Here is a 24,355-nt window from a genome sequence, read left to right as displayed (position 1 = left end):
GCAGGGCAAATTCTACCATATTATGGTCACTTCCTCCTAAGGGTTTCTTCACCTTAAGCTCCCTTATCAAATCTGCCTCATTACACATCACTAAATCTAGAATTACCTGTTCCCTAGTGGGCTCTACCACAAGCTGCTCCAAAAAGCCATCTTATGGACATTCTACAAATTCCTTTTCTTGGGATCCACTACCAACCTGATTTTCCCAATCTACCTGCATATTGAAATCCCCCATGATCACTGTAACCTTGCCTTTCTTACACGCCTTTTCAATCTCCTGGTGTATCTTGTGCCCCACATCCTGACTACTGTTCGGAGGCCTGTACATAACTCCCATTATGGTTTTTTTTACTTTTGCGGTTCCTCAACTCTACCCACACAGATTCTACATCATCTGACCCTACGTCATTTCTTGTTATCAATTTAATTTCATTTCTTACTAACAAAGCAACCCCACCCCCTCTGCCAATCTGCCTATCTTTTTGATAGGATGTATATCCTTGGATATTTATCTCCCAGTCCTGATCCCCTTGCAGCCATGTCTCCGTGATGCCCACCACATCATACCTGCCAATTTCAATCTGCGTCACAAGCTCATTTACCTTATTTCGTATACTGCATGCATTCAGATACAACACCTTCAGTCCTGTATTTCCCATCCCCTTACTCATTGTCGTCCCTTTATCTGATGTGCTTGAAGTTAGATTCCTAGCCCTTTCCAAACACTCTGTTCTATTTTGTGTTCTGGAGACTTTAATAGCCTCTCCTGGGCTCTCCTTTCTTTTCAATTTTTTGATAATTTTCCATGAAGTTGAATCCATCCCCACCACATGCTAACCTGCTGCTTTGTTTCCCATTAGTCATACTTCTTGGAATTTTACCCCTCCCCCCACCCCCCCAACTTTTTATTTTAAAGTCCTGTTGACCACCCTATTTACCTTTTCGCTAGAACATTGGTCCCAGATCGGTTCAGGTGGAGACCATCCCAAGGGTACAGATCCCTCCTGTTTCAATACTGATGCCAGTGCCCCACGAAATGGAAACCCTCTTTCCCGCACCACTCCTTTAGCCATGTGTTTATTTCCCTTATTCTCACGTCCCTGTGCCCTCCCATGTTCCTGGACCTAAGGGTTTTCCACTTAAAATACTGGCCATCCTGAGGCCCCATCACCAGCAGACAATTTCTGCTTCCCAATGATCCTAGGATGACTCCTGGATGACTCCAAATGTTGATAAGTCAGTGTGCTTGGTAATGCAATTTGGCTTAATACCCCTGTACTTATAGACTCTCCGAATCTTCATGAACAATATCAGGGGAGATCTGCTAGCTGTTAAAGATCTAAATAACTCAACATCTACACCAAACTTAAAAGAATGAGATAAATAATCCTGAACAAAAGGCAACTGCATTAACACAGAACAGCTTTTATTTATAAAAAAATTACTAAATTGCAACAATCAAGTTTTATCAAACAGCAATCTTCCCAGCTTGTGCTTTCAAGACAATTGCTTGTGCACAAATGGAAAGTTCCAACTGTTAACTTCCCATCCACTTTGTTTCTGTTCAATGATTCCATTGATGACAGGAAGTTACTCATACCTTAGTTTAAAATCTAACTTTTTAACTTATTGACGTCACAAGGCAATAATTATGCAGATACATGTTTGATTTGCAACTCAACATTAATTTTGAATAATTTTTTTAAAATTCCTGTTGGCAAGCATTCTCTCCACCCCGGTAAATTAAGTTTATTTTAAAAAGTGAAATGCCTGTGCAGAATTTATATTTCCAGTTTACATATCTGTGGTAAGGGGGCACAGTCACATAATCAACTTTTATCAGTATTTAATACAGGATTCTATATGTATAACACAACAAATATGGTGTTTGCTTCATGACTTCAAATTAAATTCCATCTGTTTTGAATTTTCAGGTTTCCATCTGATAAGCAACTTGTTCTTATCCTTTTTATCCCCGCCTCTTTTTTTAAAAATAGGCAAGAAAAATGTTAAAACACTGGACTGTGCTTCAGATTAATCATTCATTTGTCAACTTGGTTGGGAGATAGGAGGTGGAGAGTTGAGATATATGGTAATTATTTAGAGAAGCATCCTGTAACACATTGTGTTCCCCAGGGAAATGTTCTGGGGCTGCCAATTTTTCACATTCATTAACCATTTGGATGAAGGAATAGGAAGTTTTATATTCAAATTTGAAGATTACATTCAATTAGAAGGGAAGCATGTAGTGCAGATAGGAACAGGAAGCTCCAAAGGGATATCGACAAATGTGAGTGGGCAAAGTTATGGTAGGTGGAACTTAATGTTTACTATGCGGTCATCCATATTGGACCCAAGAAATATTGAGAAATTAGGAAATGTAAAGGGGACTGGTTTCAACATTCAATCACCTGGTGTGGATAAAACACAAAGCATTATAAGGTTCTTCTTCACTTCACACTATCTTCTTAAACCCCTCTCCTCTATCTCCTCCACCCTAATGCCCAACAACAAGCACGAGGAGCTCATGGGCTTCCTTGGCACAAGGATTGAATCTATCCGTTTGGCTGTCTATGCCATTTCACTCCCTTCCCCAAGTCCACTTGGCCAAACTTACTCTAAGGTTATCCCCTGCCCTAGGTCTGAACTTGCAGCTTTCTCAGGTTTCTCTCTTATTTCTGTTCATGCTCCCTCCAAGCTCATCTTGTCCAAGGGTCCCAGCTCCTGCTCCCTTGACCCTATTCCCACTAAATTGCTGGCCACCCAGTGCCCCTTTCTAGCCAGCATGTTAACTGCTATTGTTAATTGTTCTCTCCCCTCAGGTACTGGCCCCTCCCCTTCAAATTGACTGTCATCACCACTATTCTCAAAAAATCCATCCTTTATCCTTCTGTCCTTACAAACTACTGCCCCATCTTCAATCTCCCTTTCCTCTCCAAAGCTCATAACTTTGCACCCATCTTTCCTGAACTCCACGTCTGAATGCCTCCAAACAGGTTTCCGCCCTGCCATAGTGCTGAAACGGCCATCATCAAAGTCACAAATGAAATCCTACGTGGCTGTGACCATGGAAACTATCTCCCCTCATCCTTTTCTACCTGCAGTCTTTGACATGGTTGGCCATACCATCCTCCTCCAACACCTCTTCTCAGTCATGTAGCTGCCCTCGCCTGGTTCCATTCTTACCTAAGATAAAAGCAAAATACTGTGGATGCTGGAAATCTAGAACAAAAACAAAAATACCTGGAAAAACTCAGCAGGTCTGACAGCATCTGTGGAGAGGGATACAGTTGACGTTTTGAGTCCGAATGGCCCTTCATCAGAACTAAAAAATATAGAAATGAGATGAAATATAAGCTGGTAGAGAGGGTTAGGAGGGACAGGTAGAGCTCGATAGGGGGCCTGTCCGGAAGACTTAATACTGAGTTCAACAATTTCAGATCATGAATGCTCTCTTCTATCCCCACCCCCTTTCCGATCCCCCCTTTTCCAATAAGTTAATTTTTTTTACAAATATATTTTTCTTTTCCCACCTATTTTTAAATTTATTTTGATCTATTGTTTCAGCTCCACCTTTTAGCCCATTTCGATCCCTTCCCTCCCACCCCATCCCCACTAGGGCCATATGCCACTAGCTTCTCCTGCTTGCTACCCTTAATGTCCCCATTAGCACATCCTTTAAATAATATCACCACCATCAATACCCCATTGTCCTTTTGTCTATGACATCTTTGGCAGTCTCTTCTTGGCCTCTACCTATCACTGGCACCCTAGCGAGCTCTACCTGTCCCTCCCAACCCCCTCTACCAGCTTATATTTCATCTCATTTCTATATTTTTTTAGTTCTGATGAGGGGTCATACAGACTCGTAAACCTCAACTGTATCCCTCTCCGCGGATGCTGTCAGACCTGCTGAGTTTTTCCAGGTATTTTTGTTTTTTGTTCCATTCTTACCTAACCAGTCACAGCCAGAGATTTTTGCTCTGGCACTGTTACCTCTGGAATCCCCCATGGATCTGTTCTTGGCCTCCCTCTTATTTCTCATCAACATGCTGTCCTTCGAGACATCATCCATAACACAACATCAGGTTCCATTGGTACACTGATGACACCCAGCTCTACCTCATCACTACTTCTCTCAACCCCGACATGGGCACTGATTTTTTACGCTACCTGTCCAACATTCTGTACTGGACAAGCAAAAATTTCTCCAGCTAGATATTGGGAAAACCAAAGCCATCATCTTTGAACCCCGCCACAAACACTTTTCCATAGTCACTGACTCCATGGAAACTGTCTGACACTGAACTAATTTGGTTGCAACCTTGGTGTCAAATTTGACACTGAGACGATTTATCCACCACATATCCATGTCATCAAGGACACCACTTCCACCTCCATAACATTGCCTGAATACCCACAGCCCCAACAAATATACTGATAAAAACTTCATCTATGCCTTTGTTACCTCTAACTTGACAATGCCAATGTTTCCATGGCCAGCCTCCCATTTTTAACTCAACACAAACTTGAGCTCATCCGTATCCTAACTCTCAAAATCCCCTTCACCCATCGGCCCTATGCTCAATGAATTCCAGTGCATCAATACTTCGATGTTAAAATTCTCACCCTTAGTTTTCAAATCACTCCATGGTGTTGTCCCTCGCTACCTTTGTAGCCTCTTCCAGCTCTACAAACCTTCAAGATCTCTATACCCTTCCAACTCTGGCCTCTCGTGCATCCCCTATTTTAATCAACCCACAACTGATGGTCATGTCTTCAGCTGCCTAGGTTCTAAGCTCTGGAATTTAAATGAAGAGTGCAGGAGGGCATGTCAGGAGCAGCACCAGGTATACCTAAAAACGAGGTGTCAATCTGGTGAAGCTACAAATCAGGACTACTTGTGTGCCAAACAGCTTAAGCAGCAAGTGATGGACAGAACTGAGTGATTCCACAACCAATGGATCAGATCTAAACTCTGCAGCCTGCCACCTCCAGTCGTGAATGGTGGTGGACAATTAAACAACTCACTGGAGAAGGAGGCTCCAAAATATCTCCATCCTCAATGATGGGGGAGTTCAGCACAACAGTGCAAAAGATAAGACTGAAATATTTGAAATAATCTTCAGCCAGAAGTGCCAAATGGATAATCCATCTCAACTTCCTCCAGAGGTCCCCAGCATCACAAATGCCAGTCTTCAGCCAACATCACAAATGCCAGTCTTCATCCAATTCGATTCACTCCACATAATACCAAGAAACAGCTGAAGGCACTCAATACCGCATAGGCTATGGGCCCTGGCATTATTCTACCTACAGTACTGAAGACTTGTGCTCCAGAACTTGACGCACCCCGAGCCAAGCTGTTTCAGTACAGCTATGACACTGGCATCCACCCGCAATGTGGAAAATTGCCCAGGCATGCCCCGTCCACAAACAGCAGGACAAATCCAGCCCGGCCAATTACCGCCCCATCATCTATTCCCGATCATCAGTAAAGTGATGGAAGGGGTCATCAACAGTGCTATCAAGCAGCACTTGCTTAGCAATAACTTGCTCACTATGCTCAGTTTGGGTTCCACCAGGATCACTCAGCTCCTGACCTCAAGCCCTAGCAAAACTGGAGTCAATGGGAATCAGGAGGAAAACTCTCCGCTGCTTGGAGTCATACCTAGCACAAAGGAAGATGGTTGTGGTTGCTGGGGGTCAATTATCTCAGCTCCAGGACATTACTACAGGAGTTCCTCAGGGTCGTGTCCTCGACCCAATATCTTCAGCTGCTTCATCGATGACCTTCCTTCCATCATAAGGTCAAAAGTGAGGATGTTCTCTGGTGATTGCACCATGTTCAGCAGCATTCGCAACTCCTCAGATACTGAAGCAGTCCATGTCCAAATGCAGCAAGACCTGGACAATATCCAGGCTTGGGCTGACAAGCGGCAAGTAACATTCGCGCTACACAAGTATCAGGCAATTTCTATCTCCAAGAAGAGAGAATCTAACCATCACCCCTTGACATTCAATGGCATTACCATCGCTGGATCCTTCACTAACAACATCCTGGGTGTTATCATTGACCAGAAACTGAACTAGCCACATAAATACTGTGGCTACAAGATCAGGAAGAGGCTAGGAATCCTGTAATGAGTAACTTACCACCTGACCCCCCAAAGCCTGTCCACCATCTACAAGGTACAAGTCAGGAGTGTGACAGAATACTCTCCAGTTGTCTGGATGAGTGCAGCTCCAACAACACTCAAGAAACTTGACACCATCCAGGACAAAGCAGCCCGTTTAATTCGCACCCCATCCACAAACATTCTTAAAACTCTCCACCGTGCTCTCCCCCTTGAAGACATGCTTTAAAACCTACTTTTTTTCCAAGCGTTAGTTCATCTGTCCTCATATGTGGCTCGGCGTAAAATTTTGTTTGCTAATGCTCCTGTAAAACGCCTTGAAAGCTTTTACTGTGTTAAAGATGTTATATAAATGCAAACTGTTATTGTTGACAGGTTAAGTGAGTGGGCAAAACTATAGCAGATAATATGTGAGCAAGTGTGAGGTTATCAATTTCAGACATCAGAAAGAGAGATCGGTGTATTTTCTACATGGTGAGAAACTAGGAACAATAGGAGCACCAAAGAGATTTGAGAGGCCAAGTGATCAAATCATTTAAAGCAAGTAAATACGTACAAAAAAAAATCAAAAAGTCTAATGTAATTAGGGGCTGGAATATAAACAGGAAGTGGTGATGTTTCAGCTGCAAAGAGCGCTCTGGAGTACTGCATTCATTCTTAGGCACCACACATCAGGAAGGATATACTGATCTAGATGTAGAACTGATTCAACAGAATGATACCAGGGTTTAGAGGGTTAAATTGAGGACAGGGTGCATAAACTTGGATCGTATTCCCTCAAGTGCAAAAAAATTGATGGCTGATCTGATCAAGGTGTTTAAAATGTTGAAAGGATTGGGTTCACTAGATACAGTGAAATAATTTTCTCCAATGGGAGAAGCAAGATTATGTGGAATGATCTTAGAATTAGATCTCAGGTATTTTAGGAGAGAAATCAGGAAGCACTTTTTCACAGAGTAGACATCTAGAAACATCTTCCCCAAAAGGCTGTGGTGCAAGGTCATTCGGAGATTTCAAGACTGAAATTGATAGATTTTTGTTAGGTAAGAGTATCAAGTGATATGGAACTATATAGGTAAATAGCTTTGAGGTGCACATCAAGTTCTAGATGCTGAATAGCCTACTCCTGTTCCCATGTTCGAAAGTCAATTTGAGATCAACAAAACAACCCAATCCCCATTATGTTCATTCTATTCTGTTTATATTTGCAACAGTCCATACCTCCATGAAAATAGCAGCAAAGCCACATCATGAGAATATTGCCAAAGTGACTCATTAACATTTGGCTATAATTATCATTGTAAAGTGGAGATATGAAATAAGATTCTAAACCGAAAATACAAAATTACACAACTAGTAGTGCAATGTCATCAATTATGGCATCAGAGATCATATCTATATCTCTGAGAAGGAAAATCTATTCAATTGAAATAGCACAGGATATATATTCCCAGTGGCTGTGGGAAGAGGGCTTTTGGAATAATCTGCTCCAGGAATTGAGTTGGCCTATACATCTTCCTGAAAGGATGACTTTGTCCCTTTAAGAATGTTCTGCCCAGAATGGAAACTTTGAAATATGCATGACTTATGACGGCATGTAATTAACCACGTTATTTGCTGACAACGTACATAAAGTTTGTTTTAAATCACAGGGTATTTGAATTTTAATACCTTAATTAATTAACAATTTTTACATTCTTTCCAGACTTTTACTCTTTTACTTTTACAAATGACCAAAAGCTGATTTGCTGATTGTAACTTATCAGGATATACCAGGCAGTTTTACTGCCAGAGAGTCAAGTCACAAATGTTGTATACAGCCACTAAGCAACAATAATTACCTTATCCTACATTGTGAACTACTAAGTCACCATACGTTTAAAACAATTTCAAATGACCTCTTGTCAAGCAAGGTAAAATTTGAAACAAAACTGAAGTTGCAGTTTAGTATCAATATGCTGGAGAATGCAAGCCTATTCTTCAACACACAGTCAATGCTGCCTGTATTATTATTACTGTATCTATCCTTTCCTCTAAAATTTACACACTAGCAGATAAAGAATTATTGATTCTGTGTGTAGCACCATAAATACGATAACAATGACAGTAATCTTTCACAAATGTGGACCAGTTTGCCAAAAATGCTTACCTCAAATAGTAAAAAATATGTAGTGGCAACATTCACAACCAATAACTGGACAGTACCCACGTCATAAAATGGACAATTAAATTTTCAGACAGACCACTAGATGGAGCACCTCTGAAAACAAAATGTCTTTGGTTATGGGAAGGGGGAGAAGCAAGGAAGGCTGTGTCACAAATTTTTGTATTGATCTTTACATCTGTAATTAAAGACTAGACGGTATTTATTTTTGTTTTTAGAATCAAGTAATTCATTGCTTATACCTTAACAGACTGAAATGCATTATCCTTCCATGTAGAATCTGAATTCAGTCCAGTACCTCAATTGCATAAAGATTTATTAATAATGGCATTTTATTCAAGAAACACATTTGCAGCCCGAAGGCTAAATTGTATTGTAGCTTACATGAAAAAAAAACATATAAATTAAGCAATCAGGTTGAAAACATACAAACATGTAACAATCAAAGTAACAGAAACAGACAAAAAAATTCGGCAGGTAACGGACATGGTGGACAGGATATTAAAAGGGTAAAATTGAATTAAAGTTACAATAAATACACTATTCCTACATTACAGGCAGTGAATTACATATAAATTTCATCATTTAAGTACTTCATTGAGGACCTGAGCCATGTAATAACTAAGGCTACATCAGTATCTTTCCGTCCTGCATTTTACAGGGTTGAATTTAGTCAAACTTCTGGGTTACCTTGATTGCTCTTCATGTTATGGTTAACTTATTTTGTCTCTGGTACTCCCAGCACCTCAAACTTAAAGTACTCATCCTTCATTTTTAAACACTGCATAATTTCAAAGTCTTTAATCTCCTCCAGCTCACAAACATTACTCCCAACTGCAACTTGTGCATCATTCCCCACCCCAATAACACCCTTAACCTCACCATCCAAGGCTGTGCTTTCAGCCACCTGGATTCCACACCCTGGCATTTCCTCCAATGTTGCCTCTCCTCTAAAATCTTCCACAAAACCCACTTACTTTGTGCAGTAAAGGGTGAAGAAAAGTTCATGGTGTAGGGGATAACATATTATTGTGAATAAAGGATTGGTTAGCCAACAGGAAGCACAGGGTAGACATAAATGGGTCATTTTCAGGTTGGCAAGATGTAACAAGGGGAATGGCATAGGGAATCAACACTGGGGCCTCAAATATTTATAATTTACATCAATGAGTTGGATAAAGGGACAGAATGCATAGTTGTCAAAGTTGCTGATGACAGAAAGATAGGTAGGAAAGTACGTTGTGAAGAGGGCATAAGGGGTCTGAAAAGGATAGGTTAAGTGAATGGGAAAAAAATTGGCAGATGGAATGTAATGTGGAAAAATGTGAACTTGTCAACTTTGGCAGGAAGAATAGAAAAACAGCATATTATTTATTTGAATTATTTAAATGGTGAGAGATTGCAGAACTTTGAGGTACAGAGGAATCTGGGTGTCCTGGTACATGAATCACAAAAAGTTAGTAAGCATGTACAGCAAGTGATTAGAAAGGCAAATGGAATGTTATTGTTTACTGGAAGAGGAACGGAATATAAAGGTAGTTGTGCAGGGCATTGCTGAGACCACATCTGGAGTACTGCATATAGTTTTGGTCTTCGTAATTAAGAAAGAGCATAATTGCAATAAAAGCAGTTCAGAGGAGGTTCACTCGACTGTTACCTGGGATGGGGGCAGGGGGGTTATCTTATGAGGAAAGGCCTGTATCCATTGGAGTTTAGAAGAATGAGAGGTGACCTTACTGAAATGTAGTAAGATCCTGAGGGGGCTTTACAGATTGGGTGCTGAAAGAAACGAGGGTAGTCCATCTAGTCCCTTCAGCCTGTTCTGCCATTCAAGATACTAACCTTAAATTCTTCAATGATGATGCTTAGAGCATCATGACCAGCTTTTCTAAGATCTTCCAGTTCTTGTTTATGTTTCTCCTGCAAATAGAGTATTACATGTTGTTAACGTTTCAATAATGGAGACTTTTAAAGATTTTACTACAGAATTCAGCTGTCAATACTACTTTGGTAACAAGATTTTTGTGTTGTACGTGGAAATAATACCATTATATCTGCTCAATGTGCAAGTTTTCAGTTATCAACATAGAAAGATAAGCATGATAATGGCAATAGTTTAAAACTGCAAAACTCTGATGTCTTATTATTTAATAATAGGCAGACAACACTCTGAAGGCATTAAATTCTAATAAAATAATTCAAACTCTGTAATTCTGATTTACCATTGATTTCACCCACTCAAATTTACACTTCCTGCTCAGTCCTTGTGCTGCTAATTTCACAATCCTTCAATCTGATTGGAAAAGGAGATACACAGTTGCTTGCCTCTATTCAGTCCCAAATGCCCTGTAGAAGTCACCACATCATTTTCATCTCACACCTCCAGCAATTTGCAGCACAAAGTATCATGGAAATTAAACAGGCAAGGGCTTGTTATATAGACAGACACACATACGTATATACTGGATAAAATCACAGGGAATACTTATAATTGCTAGCCAAAGATCCAGATCACTATATAAATAACTTAAAATCAGATACACTTCTCTTGGATTATATTTGGCAGCAGTGATGCCTCTAAGTTGCATGCCTGTGGGGCCATGCAACAGTCCATTTAGTCCCCGGCACATCCTGATAGTTAAATTAGATTTACTACCACTCTAGCCCATAAGCAAAGAACGGTAGAATCTCCTATGACAGGAACTTAACGGATGAGAGCCAAGTCTGGCATGATTAATCAGGTGGAATTAATAGCCAAAATTAACTTGCGTCAGTTCCTGGAGCCCGAAGCTCTGTGGGCACCAGTCTTTCGCTTGCTAACCCTTCCATTTGCTGACCCTTCTGCTCGCTGCCTCCCTCCCTGGGCCTCCCACTTGCTGCCTCCCTCCCTGACCCTCCTGCTCACTGCCTTCCTCTCGCCGACCCCCCCTCTCTTCTCTGCCTCCCTCCTTGACCCTCCCTTTCACCGCCTCCCTCCCTGGCCCTCCCGCTCCCTACCTCCCTCCCCTACCCTCCCCTTCACTGCCTTTGTCACCTCCATTCGCTACCGTCCCGCTCGCCACCTCCCTCCCCGACCCTCCCCCGCTTTCCACCCTGAGCCTCCCTTTCACAGCCTCTCTCCCTGACCCTTCCCTTCGCCGCCTCCCTCCCCGAGCCTCCCCTTGGTCGCCTCCCTCCCCGAGCCTCCCCTTGGTCGCCTCCCTCCCCGAGCCTCCCCTTGGTCGCCTCCCTCCCCGAGCCTCCCCTTGGTCGCCTCCCTCCCCGAGCCTCCCCTTGGTCGCCTCCCTCCCCGAGCCTCCCCTTGGTCGCCTCCCTCCCCGAGCCTCCCCTTGGTCGCCTCCCTCCCCGAGCCTCCCCTTGGTCGCCTCCCTCCCCGAGCCTCCCCTTGGTCGCCTCCCTCCCCGAGCCTCCCCTTGGTCGCCTCCCTCCCCGAGCCTCCCCTTGGTCGCCTCCCTCCCCGAGCCTCCCCTTGGTCGCCTCCCTCCCCGAGCCTCCCCTTGGTCGCCTCCCTCCCCGAGCCTCCCCTTGGTCGCCTCCCTCCCCGAGCCTCCCCTTGGTCGCCTCCCTCCCCGAGCCTCCCCTTGGTCGCCTCCCTCCCCGAGCCTCCCCTTGGTCGCCTCCCTCCCCGAGCCTCCCCTTGGTCGCCTCCCTCCCCGAGCCTCCCCTTGGTCGCCTCCCTCCCCGAGCCTCCCCTTGGTCGCCTCCCTCCCCGAGCCTCCCCTTGGTCGCCTCCCTCCCCGAGCCTCCCCTTGGTCGCCTCCCTCCCCGAGCCTCCCCTTGGTCGCCTCCCTCCCCGAGCCTCCCCTTGGTCGCCTCCCTCCCCGAGCCTCCCCTTGGTCGCCTCCCTCCCCGAGCCTCCCCTTGGTCGCCTCCCTCCCCGAGCCTCCCCTTGGTCGCCTCCCTCCCCGAGCCTCCCCTTGGTCGCCTCCCTCCCCGAGCCTCCCCTTGGTCGCCTCCCTCCCCGAGCCTCCCCTTGGTCGCCTCCCTCCCCGAGCCTCCCCTTGGTCGCCTCCCTCCCCGAGCCTCCCCTTGGTCGCCTCCCTCCCCGAGCCTCCCCTTGGTCGCCTCCCTCCCCGAGCCTCCCCTTGGTCGCCTCCCTCCCCGAGCCTCCCCTTGGTCGCCTCCCTCCCCGAGCCTCCCCTTGGTCGCCTCCCTCCCCGAGCCTCCCCTTGGTCGCCTCCCTCCCCGAGCCTCCCCTTGGTCGCCTCCCTCCCCGAGCCTCCCCTTGGTCGCCTCCCTCCCCGAGCCTCCCCTTGGTCGCCTCCCTCCCCGAGCCTCCCCTTGGTCGCCTCCCTCCCCGAGCCTCCCCTTGGTCGCCTCCCTCCCCGAGCCTCCCCTTGGTCGCCTCCCTCCCCGAGCCTCCCCTTGGTCGCCTCCCTCCCCGAGCCTCCCCTTGGCTGCCTCCCTCCCCAAGCCTCCTCTTGGCTGCCTCCCTCCCCGAACCTCCCCTTGGCCGCCTCTACAACACTCTTTTTCCCAGTTCCCAAATGTAGTTTTCTCCTTCAATATTCATTTAATTCACACGGACACAGTCTCTCTGCCCATCGAGCCTCCCCTTCGCTGCCTCCCTCCCCAAGCCTCCCCTTGGCAGCCTCCCTCCCCAAGCTTCCCCTTCGCCGACTCTCTCCCTGAGCCTCCCCTTTGCCGACTCTCTCCCTGAGCCTCCCCTTTGCCGACTCTCTCCCTGAGCCTCTTGCTCGCCATTTCCATCCCATTTGTTGCTTCCCTCCCCAATCCTCCTGCTCTCTGCTTCTCTCATTCACTTTCTCGGTTCTTCCTTCTTGATCCCCCATCTGAGTCCTCACTTGCAGTCAGTATTCTAGAGAGCAAAGCAGTGTGCAGGAGGAGGGGAGGTGAGAGGGGGTGATGGTAAGCAGGTGGGTCAGGGAGGGAAGCAGCAATCAGGAGAGTTGGGGAAAGAAGTGGCAAGCAGGAGGATCAGGGGCAGAAACAGCGTGTGGGAGGGAAGGAGCGAGCTGGAGAAGCAGCAAAGCGGGAGAGTCAGGGAGTGAGGGAGTGAATGGGAGGGTCGAGAAGGTAGTAGCAAGCAAGAGGGAAACAACAACCAGAAGAGTAGGGGAGGGAAGGGGCAAGTCAGGACAGCGGCAAGTTGGAGGTGGGCAGTGGCGAGCGGGAGGTAAATTGAAAGATTTAGAAAGTTATGAAGAGTTACTAAGTTAAGAATTAATAACTTAACAACTTGTAGCAAGTTACCAAGAGTAGGTAAGAGGATTTTTGGGGTAGTTAATACCACTGATTGAGTCATTCTGTTTTTGTAGAATTATTAAAGAAAGATTGATCCCAAAGATATTCAACACATTAAAAACAGTGGTATTTCTAGGCGTTTGTAAAAAGTTTTAGATACTGAACCCAGGTCTCCAATGAATAATGCAAAGGCTCTTGTGAAGTTATCTCATAGGACATTTTAAACCATGTATACTTTAAAATACTATCAATCCCCATTCATTTTTGTATGCTCTGTGACAGATAGTTTACTTTAAAAATAGTTTATTACTACACAATTCATAGATTTTTAATCCTCCTGGAATTCTTTTCTCTCTTCACAACAACTCTCTTTTTCCCAGTTCCCAAATGTAGTTTTCCCCTTCAATATTCATTTAATTTACACGGACACAGTCTCTCTGACCTTCACCCTCCAGTTCATAAGAGCAAATTCACAGACACTTTACCTCTACCTGTTTATGTTTGTTAATGTGAAGGTAATACTGAGCTTTTTTCTCGCTATTCTTAGCAGTAAAGAAAATACTCAATAAGCTGAAAAAATCAAAGTTGCCTTTTCCACATTTTCTAAGAACTCAAAAAGTTAAGCCTCCTTAGCTCTTTCTATTTTGAGCTTGTCAAATTGAAACAAAAGATCTTTCTCTTGTCTTGAGCCATCCCTACCAATTCTACTTTTCTTCTGCTAAATGACTAAAATCAAGCTACAATATAAAACAAATACCTCTCATGTATGGTAGATAGTGGTTATGGTACTGAAATTAAAACATAGAGGTCATGAGTACAAATGCCACCATGGTAAATTTAAAATCAAATTCAGAAAATCTGGTAATTTGTGGACTAGCATGCTAGTGTGTCAACGGCTGGGGGTTGTATTCTTTATTCCTCTTCCATATCTATGGTAACCTTTCAAGAAAAAAAATATTGTTTTTTATTTCTACTGGTGGCATTCATCTGCACATTACCTTGATAATGGGGCACATAAAATTCATTCTGCACATAGATGGAAAAAAATAAAGGGAACATTGTTTAGCAGGTTTTATTCTGTAGTTTATGTTTCTGCTGAAAGAGTTTAAAGATATATAATAATTTGTTATAACTAAAACAAATGCTGATTTAAAATGAAATACAGAATAGCAGATGGGGTGATGATGGCATGGTGGTGTTGTCATGTACTAGTAATCCAGAGATCCAGGCTATTGTCCTTGGGGCATGCGTTCAAATCCCACCACAGCTGCTGGTGGAATATAAAGCTAGTCTCAGCAATGGTGTAAAAACCCACCTGGTTCACTGTCAGGGAAAAGGCAGGAGATTGGCACTATATTAAAATGCTCAGAGAGCTGGTGCAGACACGATGGGCCAAATGGCTCCTTCTACATAACAATTCTGTGATTCTGATTCTAATGTCCTTCAGGTCCCATTTCCTTTCATTTGCCTTCTTAATTATTTGCTCCACCTGCATGCTAACTTTCTGTGATTCATATGCGAGGGCACAGAGATTCTAATGTATTTTATTTTGCAGTCTTTTTCCATATAAATAATATTCTGCTTTTCTGCTCTTCCCACCAAGATGGACAAGTTCACATTTTCCCACATCTCCAGCTACCAATTTTTTGCCCACTCACTTAACCTGTCTATAGCCCTTTGCACACACTTTGTATCTTCCTCACAACTTGCTTTCCTACCTATTGTATCATCAGCAGATTTGGCTACAATGCACTGTTTATTCATCCAAGGAATTTATATAGATTGCAAATAGCTGAGACCCTAGCACTGATCCCCGTGGCACTCCACTAGTTACAGTTTGCCAACCTGAAAATAACCCACTTAGTCTGACTCTCTGTTTCCTATCAGTTAGCCAATCCTCTAACTATACTAATATATTACCCCCAACACCATAAGCACTTATCATACGTGGTAATCTTTTTGCGTGGCACCTTAATAAATGCCTTTTGGAAATACAAATACACTACATCTACTGGTACCCCTTCATCCACTCTGCTTGTTACATCCTCAAAGAACTCTAATAAGTTTGTCAAACACCATTTCCCTTTCATAAAACCATGTTGACTCGTGACTTGATTGTATTTTGATTTTCTAAATATCCTGCTACTACTTCCTTAATAATGGACTCCAGCATTTTCCCAACAACAAATGTAAGGCTAACTGGTCTATAGTGTCCTGCTTTTTGACTCCTTCCTTCCCTGAATAGAGGTGTTACACTTGTGGTTTTCAATCAACTGGGATCTTTCCAAAGTCTAAGGAATTTTGGAAGGTTACAACCAATGCATCCAGTATCTTTAAGACCTTAGGATTCAGGCCATCAAGTCCAGGGGACTTGTCGGCCATTCTCTTATTAGGGTTCCTAGTGCTTTTTCCCTAGTGAGTGATCGTTTTAGTTCCTGCCTCCCTTTTGCCTTTGATTTTCTATTATTCTTGGTATGTTTTTGTGTCTTGTATCAAGGCGGCAGAAACAAAAAGCTTGTACAAAGTCTGTGCCATTTCCTTGTTTCTCATTATTAATTCTCCAGTCTCATCTTCCAATGAGCTATGTTTACTTTAAATATTCTCTTTTTATATACTTGTAGAGGTTCTTACTGTCTGTTTTTATATTTCTTGCCAGTTTACTCTCATATTCTAATTTAACCCTCTTTATTTTTTCCGTCATCCTTTGCTGATTTATAAAATTTTCCCAACCTTCTGGCCTACCAGTAACCTTCACAGCTTGTAAGCCTTTACTTCATATTTGATACCATCCTCAACTTCCTTAGTTAGTCACAGATGATGCAACCTTCTCATAGAGTCTTTCTTTCTCAATGGAATATATCTTTGGTAAGAATTATGAAATATCTCCTTAAATGCTTGCCACTGCTAATCTACCATCTTACATTTTAACCTATTTGCACAGTCTACAGTAGTGAACTATGTCTTCATAGCTTTGTAATTACCTTTACATTCTAGTTTCAGACCCAAGGTTCTCACCCTCAAACAGAATGTGAAATTCTATCATGTTATGATCACCAAATGAAAATTAAAATGTTATTAAAAGGTGAATGTTAAGGGCTAGGCTATAAAGTGAAGATAAGAATCAATTTCATGGAATAACCAGTAATGAACTGTGAAAAGATAACAGGGATGCAATTCCAGCTATACCATTATTAGCCACATCTGGAACAAATTCAGTGTTGATGCATTTATGCTTTGAACTATGCAAGTGCCTGAAATGTTTACAAGGTGTAAATGACTTACAAACTACCAACTGAGATGGGGCAGTTGTGGTCAGTATTTAACCACCAGGATTAATCACAAAAGGTCCACATGATGGACATTCATCAGTTAAGCCCATTTTAAAATAGCTGAGCTCCCCTTACAAAAAGGGGAAAATATTGACAGAGAGCACAGCTAAGTAAATCAACTTAACAGCAGTACTATGGCCACTCCATGTTCAAATCCCTACTGACCATTAATATGAGAACACTTCCACACAGGAACTGATAGTACGATAGTAAAAGAACTTGCATGTAAAAAGCTTTAAGGTAGTAAAACATCCCAAGGCACTTCACAGGAATGTTTAGCAAACAGAATTTGATAGAGGAAAGTAGAGACAAGGGAAGGGAAAAGCTGTACTATTTTGCCCTAATCGTTCATAACAGTTTGTTACAGAAAGCAGAGGCCTGGAAGCAGGCACCTTCCTTCCTATTCAATTAGGAAAACATGAATGATAATGAATGGGATGCCTAAGAAGGCAAATAAACACAATTAGGGAAAAAGGAGAAAGGTGACAAAAAAACAAAAGCCATTTCAATAGAAATGCAAATAACTCTTTAACCTATCATCATCCAGTATGAATGAACAGTACTTAATACTACACTTTTTCTACAACAAACTGCAAGCACTCACCATAAAACCTTAATATTGAATCATATTTAATCCGTACTTGATGAGAAACAGACATACATAGAGAACATTCAGCGTAACATTAACACGTCACTAAGCAACATTATCACAACTCCAATTACACAACTAACTAGCTGGCAGCCTTTCTTTTCTGTATACTCTTGCATCACTTAACTGGAGCTTAAGTACTTCAGGACAAAAGTAGTGTTACAAAGTTCCTTTAAAGTTCATGTTGAGAATTCATGACCTATGATTCTCTACATCAGCTAAATAAAAATAGAAATAGTTGGCATTGGGGCAGTACTTATCAATATTTAAGAATGAAATGCACAACTGTCCAGGTGAAAGCAGGGCCAAATGAATGTCTTGTGGTCTGGGGTCTGAGTTTATTTAAGATTCTTCAGTTAGAAAGCTCAAAGGCCAGATGATAAACAGAGGTAATTATGAAAATGGACAAAAAATATTAACAGTTCATCAAACTAATTATCTAAAGAACATGGGGTAGAAACTGGTATGAGTTGCACTCACTTTTAATTATAAACTGGCAATTGTTGGCCAGGCTGTGAAAGTTGAAATTCTAGAGGGTGGAAGTTGTTAGGTCAAATGGCTCCTTTTTAACCATGCCTTTTTTTCTCATTTACAAGATTAAACATTAAAAAAAGGAACGGTGCACATGAAGATGCAAGGTTTATAAAGCTGATAGATCATTTACCTCTGGAAAGCCCAGTTGTACTATCAACATGGTGCACTATTTGGTGGAAGTTGAGAATTTCAAGTGGGGGCAGGGGATAGGAACGTAGTAGTGGTAGGGGACGGTATAATTAGGGGGATAGATACTGTTCTCTGCAGCCTTGAGTGCGAGTCCCGAAGGCAATGTTGCCTGCCCGTTGGCAGGGTTAAGGATATCACCTCAGGGTTGGACAGAAACGTGGAGTGGGAGGGGAGGAATCCAGTTGTTATTGTCCAAGTTGATACCAACGACATTAATAGGACTAGAAAGGAGGTTCTGCTGAAAGGATCTGAACAGTTAAGAGCCAAGTTAAAAAGCAGGACCTCCAAGGTAATAATCTCAGGATTACTACCTGAGCCACAGGCAAACTGGCATAGGGTAAATAAAGTCAAGGAATTAAATGTGTGGCTGAAAGAGTGGTGTGGGAGGAATGGGTTTCAGTTCATGGGGCACTGGCACCAATACTGGGGTAGAAGGGAGCTATTCCAGTGAGACGGGCTTCATTTGAATTGTGCTGGGACCAGTGTCCTGGCAAATCAAATAACTAGGGCTGTAGATAGGGCTTTAAACTAAATATAGAGGGGGAAAATTCTGGGGAGGGGATACGTACACTTACAAAGCAAAAGGATATGGCTGTATTGCAGGGCAGCTATTTAGGCAATGATACCCAGAGTGAGACAGGAAGGGATAGAATGTACAAACATAAAAAAAAGCAGCAAATAGGATCAGAGGGGGAAAAAATGGTAAAAAGGAAAAACTAATGGCTCTTTACTTAAATGCATATAGTGTTCAGAACAAAATAAATGAATTATCAGAACTAATAGAGGTTAATGGGTATGATCTTATAGCCATTATGGAGACATGGTTACAAGGAGATCAAAGCTGGGAACTAAATATTCAGGGATTTGTGACTTTTCGAAAAGATAGGCAGGAAGGGAGCGGTGGTGGGGTAGTTTTGTTAGTACGAGACGGAATAAGTACGATGGCAAGAAATGATCTTGGATTGGAAGATGCAGAATCCATATGGGTGGAGGTAAGAAATAACAAGGAGAAGCCGACACTGGTGGGAGTAGTCTATAGGCCCCCTGACAGTAGCTGTACTGTAGGACAGAGAATAAATCAGGAGATAATAAGGGCATGTGAAAATGGCAGTACATTAATCATGGGTGACTTTAATCTTAATATAGATTGGGAAAATCAAATTAGTAAAGTTAGTCACTAGCAAGAATTCATAGTGTATTCAGGACAGTTTCCTAGAACAATATGTTGTGGATCCAACCAGGGATCAGGCTATTTTGGATATGGTAATGCGTAATGAGGCCAGTTTAATAAATGATCTCAGAGTAAAAGAAACACTGACCATAACATGGTTGAATTTAGCATTCAATTTGAGTGTGAGAAACTTGGGTCGGAAACAACTATGCTAAACTTAAATAAGGGTAATTACAAAGGAATGAGGGCAGAATTGGCTGGACTGGACTGGGAAAGAAGTATAGTAAAAAAGACAGTGGATGAACAATGGCAGATAATTAAGAAAATAGTTCGACTCATAATAAAGATATATCCCAGTGAGGAAGAAGGATTCTAGGAAGGGGATAAACCAACCATGGTTAACCTAGGAAGTTAAGGATAACATCAAATTGAAGGAAAAAACATACAATGTGGCAAAGATTAGTGGTAAGCCAGAGGATTCGGAAAGTTTTAAAAGCCAACAAAAGATGACCAAAAATAATAGAGGTAGAAAATGAACTTTGAGGGTAAACTAGCAAGTAATATAAAAACGGACAGTAAGAGCTTCTTTAAATATATAAAAAGGGAGAGAGAAGCCAAATTGAACATAGGCCCTTTAGCAAACGAGGCTGGGTAAATAATAATGGGGAATCAGGAAACTGCAGAGGAGTTGAATAAATACTCTGCATCAGTCTTCACTGTAGAAGACACTAGTAGCATTCCAAAAATACTAAATAATCAAGGGGAAAAAAGGAGGGGAGGAAATCAATATAATAACTATCACTAGAGAAAAAAGTACTAGGGAAACAAATGGGACTAAAGGCTGATAAGTTCTCTGGGCCTGATGGGTTGCATCCTAGAATATTAAAGGAAGTAGCTACACAGATAATAGATGCATTGGTAGTAACCTCCCAAGATTCTGGAAAAGTCCCAGAAGATTAGAGAACTGCCAATGTAACGCCCTCATTCAAAAAGGGAGGAAGACAAAAACGGGTAACCATAGGCCAGTTAGCTTAACGTCCATCTTTGGGAAAATGTTATAGAGTCCATTAAAAAGGATGTAATAGCAGAGCATTGAGAAATGCTTAATATGATCAAGCAGAGTCAACATGGCGTCATGAAGGGGAAATCATGCCTGACAAATTTATTAGAATTCTTTGACAACGTAGCAAGCAGGATAGATAAAGGGGAGCCAGTAGATGTAATATATTTGGATTTCCAAAAGGCAATTGATAAGGTACCGCACATAATGTTACTTAATAAGATAAGAGCCCAAGGTGCTGGGGGTAGTATATTAGCATGGATTAAGGATTGGCTTACTAATAGAAGACAGAAAGTTAGGATAAGGGGGGCATTTTCAAGATGGCAACCTGTAACTAGTGGAGTGCTGGGGTCATAATTATTTACAATATATATTAATGACTTGGATGAAGGAAGTGAACGTACTATCGTCAAGATTGCAGATGACACAAAAATAGGTGGGAAGGCAAATGGTGAGGATGACACAAAGAGTCTACAGTGCGATATAGGCAGGTTACGTGAGTGGACAAAAACTTGGCTGATAGAATGTAATGTGGAAAAATATCAGGTTATGCACTTTGGCAGGGAGAATAGAGGAGTTGAATACTATTTAATTGGAGAAAGACTGCAGAAAGCTGCAGCACAGAGGGGTTTGGGAGTCCTCATGAATGAATCACAGAAGGTTAACATACAATTTCAAGGGAAGGCAAATGGAATGTTGGCCTTTATTTCAAAGGGAATGGAGTATAAAAATAAGGAAGTCTTGCTAAAATGATACAAGGCGCTAGCTAGACCACACCTAAAATACTGTGTACAGTTTTAGTCCCCTTATCTAAGGAGAGATATACAGGCCTCGGAGACAGTCCAGAGAAGGTTCACGAGGTTGATCCCAGGTACGGAAGGGTTTTCTTATGAGAGGTTGTGTAGGTTGGGTCTGTATTTATTGAAGTTTAAGAATGAGAGGCGCCCTTCTTAAAACATATAAGATTCTTAGGAGGCTTTACAGTGAAGATTCTGAGAGGTTGTTTCCCCTTGTGGGAGAGTCTAGGACCAGGGGACATAATCTCGGAGTAAGGGGTCACCCACTTACAGACAGAGATGAGGAGGAATTTCTTCTCTCAGAGGGTAGTAAATTCTTTACTGCAGAGGGCTATAGAGGCTGGGTCGTTAAGTATATTCAAGGCTGAGATAGACAGATTTATTAATCAGTAAGGAAATCAAGGATTATGGGGGAAAGGCAGGGAAGTGAAATTGAGGATTATCAGATCAGCCATGATCTCACTGAATGGCGAAGCAGACTCAATGGGCCAAATGGCCTGCTTCTGCATCTTATGGTCTTAAGTACATGAATAGAGCATTCCATTTTCAAAGGAGGAAGAGTAATGAGAGGACAAAGATAAAGCCACAAAAATGCCTTTCTGTTGACAAGATAATGCATTTGCCTGATTCACAAGTTCAATTAATGATGGCTAAAAGATTATCCAGGTTATAGAGCTATCCATGCAAGGTGAAGGGCCAAGAAAAATAGAAGGGGTTGTCTCCTCTAGCAGTGAACTTGGAAAGAATTGCTCACTCCTTTCCCCATCCCACACCCCTCCAAATAGTGCTCACCCCCTCTACCCCTCTTGACAGTGCTCACCCCCTCTACCCCTCTTGACAGTGCTCACCCTTTCTACCCCTCTTGACAGTGCTCACCCCCTCTACCCCTCTTGACAGTGCTCACCCCCTCTACCCCTCTTGACAGTGCTCACCCTTTCTACCCCTCTTGACAGTGCTCACCCTTTCTACCCCTCTTGACAGTGCTCACCCTTTCTACCCCTCTTGACAGTGCTCACCCTTTCTACCCCTCTTGACAGTGCTCACCCTTTCTACCCCTCTTGACAGTGCTCACCCTTTCTACCCCTCTTGACAGTGCTCACCCTTTCTACCCCTCTTGACAGTGCTCACCCTTTCTACCCCTCTTGACAGTGCTCACCCTTTCTACCCCTCTTGACAGTGCTCACCCTTTCTACCCCTCCTGACAGTGCTCACCCTTTCTACCCCTCTTGACAGTGCTCACCCTTTCTACCCCTCTTGACAGTGCTCACCCTTTCTACCCCTCCTGACAGTGCTCACCCTTTCTACCCCTCCTGACAGTGCTCACCCTTTCTACCCCTCCTGACAGTGCTCACCCTTTCTACCCCTCCTGACAGTGCTCACCCTTTCTACCCCTCCTGACAGTGCTCACCCTTTCTACCCCTCCTGACAGTGCTCACCCTTTCTACCCCTCCTGACAGTGCTCACCCTTTCTACCCCTCCTGACAGTGCTCACCCTTTCTACCCCTCCTGACAGTGCTCACCCTTTCTACCCCTCCTGACAGTGCTCACCCTTTCTACCCCTCCTAATAGTGCTCACCCTTTCTACCCCTCCTAACAGAGCTCACCCTTTCTAACCCTCCTAACAGTGCTCACCTCCTTCTCTCCCACCCCACTCCTGGACCATGTTCACCCCTCCCAGCTTGCTCACCCCCTCCCCCTCCACCTCCAGACAGTGCTCACCCTCCCCACCCCCACACTTCCAGACAGTGCTTGCCCCCTCCCCCCTGCACCTCCAGCCAGTGCTCACCCCCTCCCCCCCTCCAGACAGTGGTCACCCCCTTCTCCCCCTTCAGACAGTGCAAACCACCTTCTCCCCGCCCAGGCAGCGCTCACCCCTTCCATACTCTGCTCAGCCCTCCACCCCACCCAGGCAGCGCTCAGCCCCTTCCAACCCCTCCAGACAATGCTCACCCCTTTCTACCCCCTCCAGACAGTCCTTTCCCACTTCCCCCACCTCCAGACCCTGCTCATTTTTATCACCCCCACCCTCCAGACAGTGCACGCCCACATTCCTCCACTTCAGATTGTGTTCACCACCTCCCCAACTCCAAACAGTGCTCACCCCATTCCCTCTCCAAACTGTCCTCACCCCTCCCCTCCCCCCTTCTCCCTATCTGGAGAGTGCTCACTCCTTCACCCCACCTCTGGACAGTGCGCACCCCTCCCGCACCCCCATTCCAACTCTGGAAACCCTGCTTCCTGTCCAGCCAATGTCAGAAGAGTCAGTGTTGTCGGTGGACGGAGGTGGGGTTTGGGGCGGTTTTTCATACAGTGGGTAGGGTGCAGGATTAGAACACCAGTGGGGCGGACACCAGTGGGTGGGCTCGGATACTGGCGGGGGGTGTGGTGGGGGGGAGGCGAGGGAGCGAGGAGAACATTGTCTGGGTGAAAGAGGCTGAACACTGTTGGAGGAGTGAGGAGTGAACACTGTCAGAGGGATAAGAGAGGGGGTGAACACTGTCAGGGGTGAGGGAGCATTCGCAATGTAATGTGGGGTGAGACTGTGCAGTCTCAGAAGCAATCTTAAAGGCGCAGGTTTTTCCGTCAGTCTCAATGTGTTCATTCAAAGATTACTAAAAATATGAATAGCAAGTCATTTGATTTAGAATTGCAGGCCTCAGGATAATAATTATAGTTTCTAAAAATCATATTTTCTACAGTGAAACAGCTGGAAATAGCACAATTAACACAAGCTGTGGGGCATTTAAACTTTCACTTACAAGAATATGACAGCTAGCGCTGTAAAATGGGGGCATGGCTTGTCTTCTGTCAACAATAATGCGCTACGAGGAAATAGTTGGACTGGAGGTACACTCCGCATTCCTGAAAAAAAGGGATTAAAAGGCCAGAAATGCAGAGCTCGGTCATGTTACAAGTAGGAGCAGAATAACAATCTGACAGTCATTGCCTCTCCTTAGAAGATTCCTATTTTTTAAAGAATGACTTGGGGACTGCCAGGAATTAATATCCATGTGTCTCAGTCAACATATTTAAGCTTTTGTCCCAATTTTCACTGGAATTTCCAATATTTGGACTGCTTCAAATTGAATGGCATTGAAAAATTTCTCCTCCATCATCACC

General features: G+C 43.6%; 1 protein-coding gene across 4 annotated transcripts in view; it reads right to left on the bottom strand.

Annotated features, from left to right (window-relative positions):
- The window catches only part of LOC121293377 (coiled-coil domain-containing protein 91-like), a 188,739-nt gene that overhangs the window by 101,017 nt on the left and 63,367 nt on the right, over positions 1-24,355 (bottom strand). For all 4 annotated transcript variants that reach the window (XM_041216403.1, XM_041216401.1, XM_041216405.1 and 1 more), the window contains exon 7: positions 10,144-10,221. In XM_041216403.1, the coding sequence (XP_041072337.1) occupies positions 10,144-10,221 (78 nt within the window). The remainder of the gene's footprint in view (positions 1-10,143; positions 10,222-24,355) is intronic.

This window comes from Carcharodon carcharias, chromosome 21 (genome assembly GCF_017639515.1).
Source record: "Carcharodon carcharias isolate sCarCar2 chromosome 21, sCarCar2.pri, whole genome shotgun sequence".
NCBI classification, from domain to species: Eukaryota; Metazoa; Chordata; class Chondrichthyes; order Lamniformes; family Lamnidae; genus Carcharodon; species Carcharodon carcharias.
The sequence above is the reverse complement of the archived record's forward strand: the minus strand, read 5'-3'. Positions and strand labels throughout refer to the sequence as shown.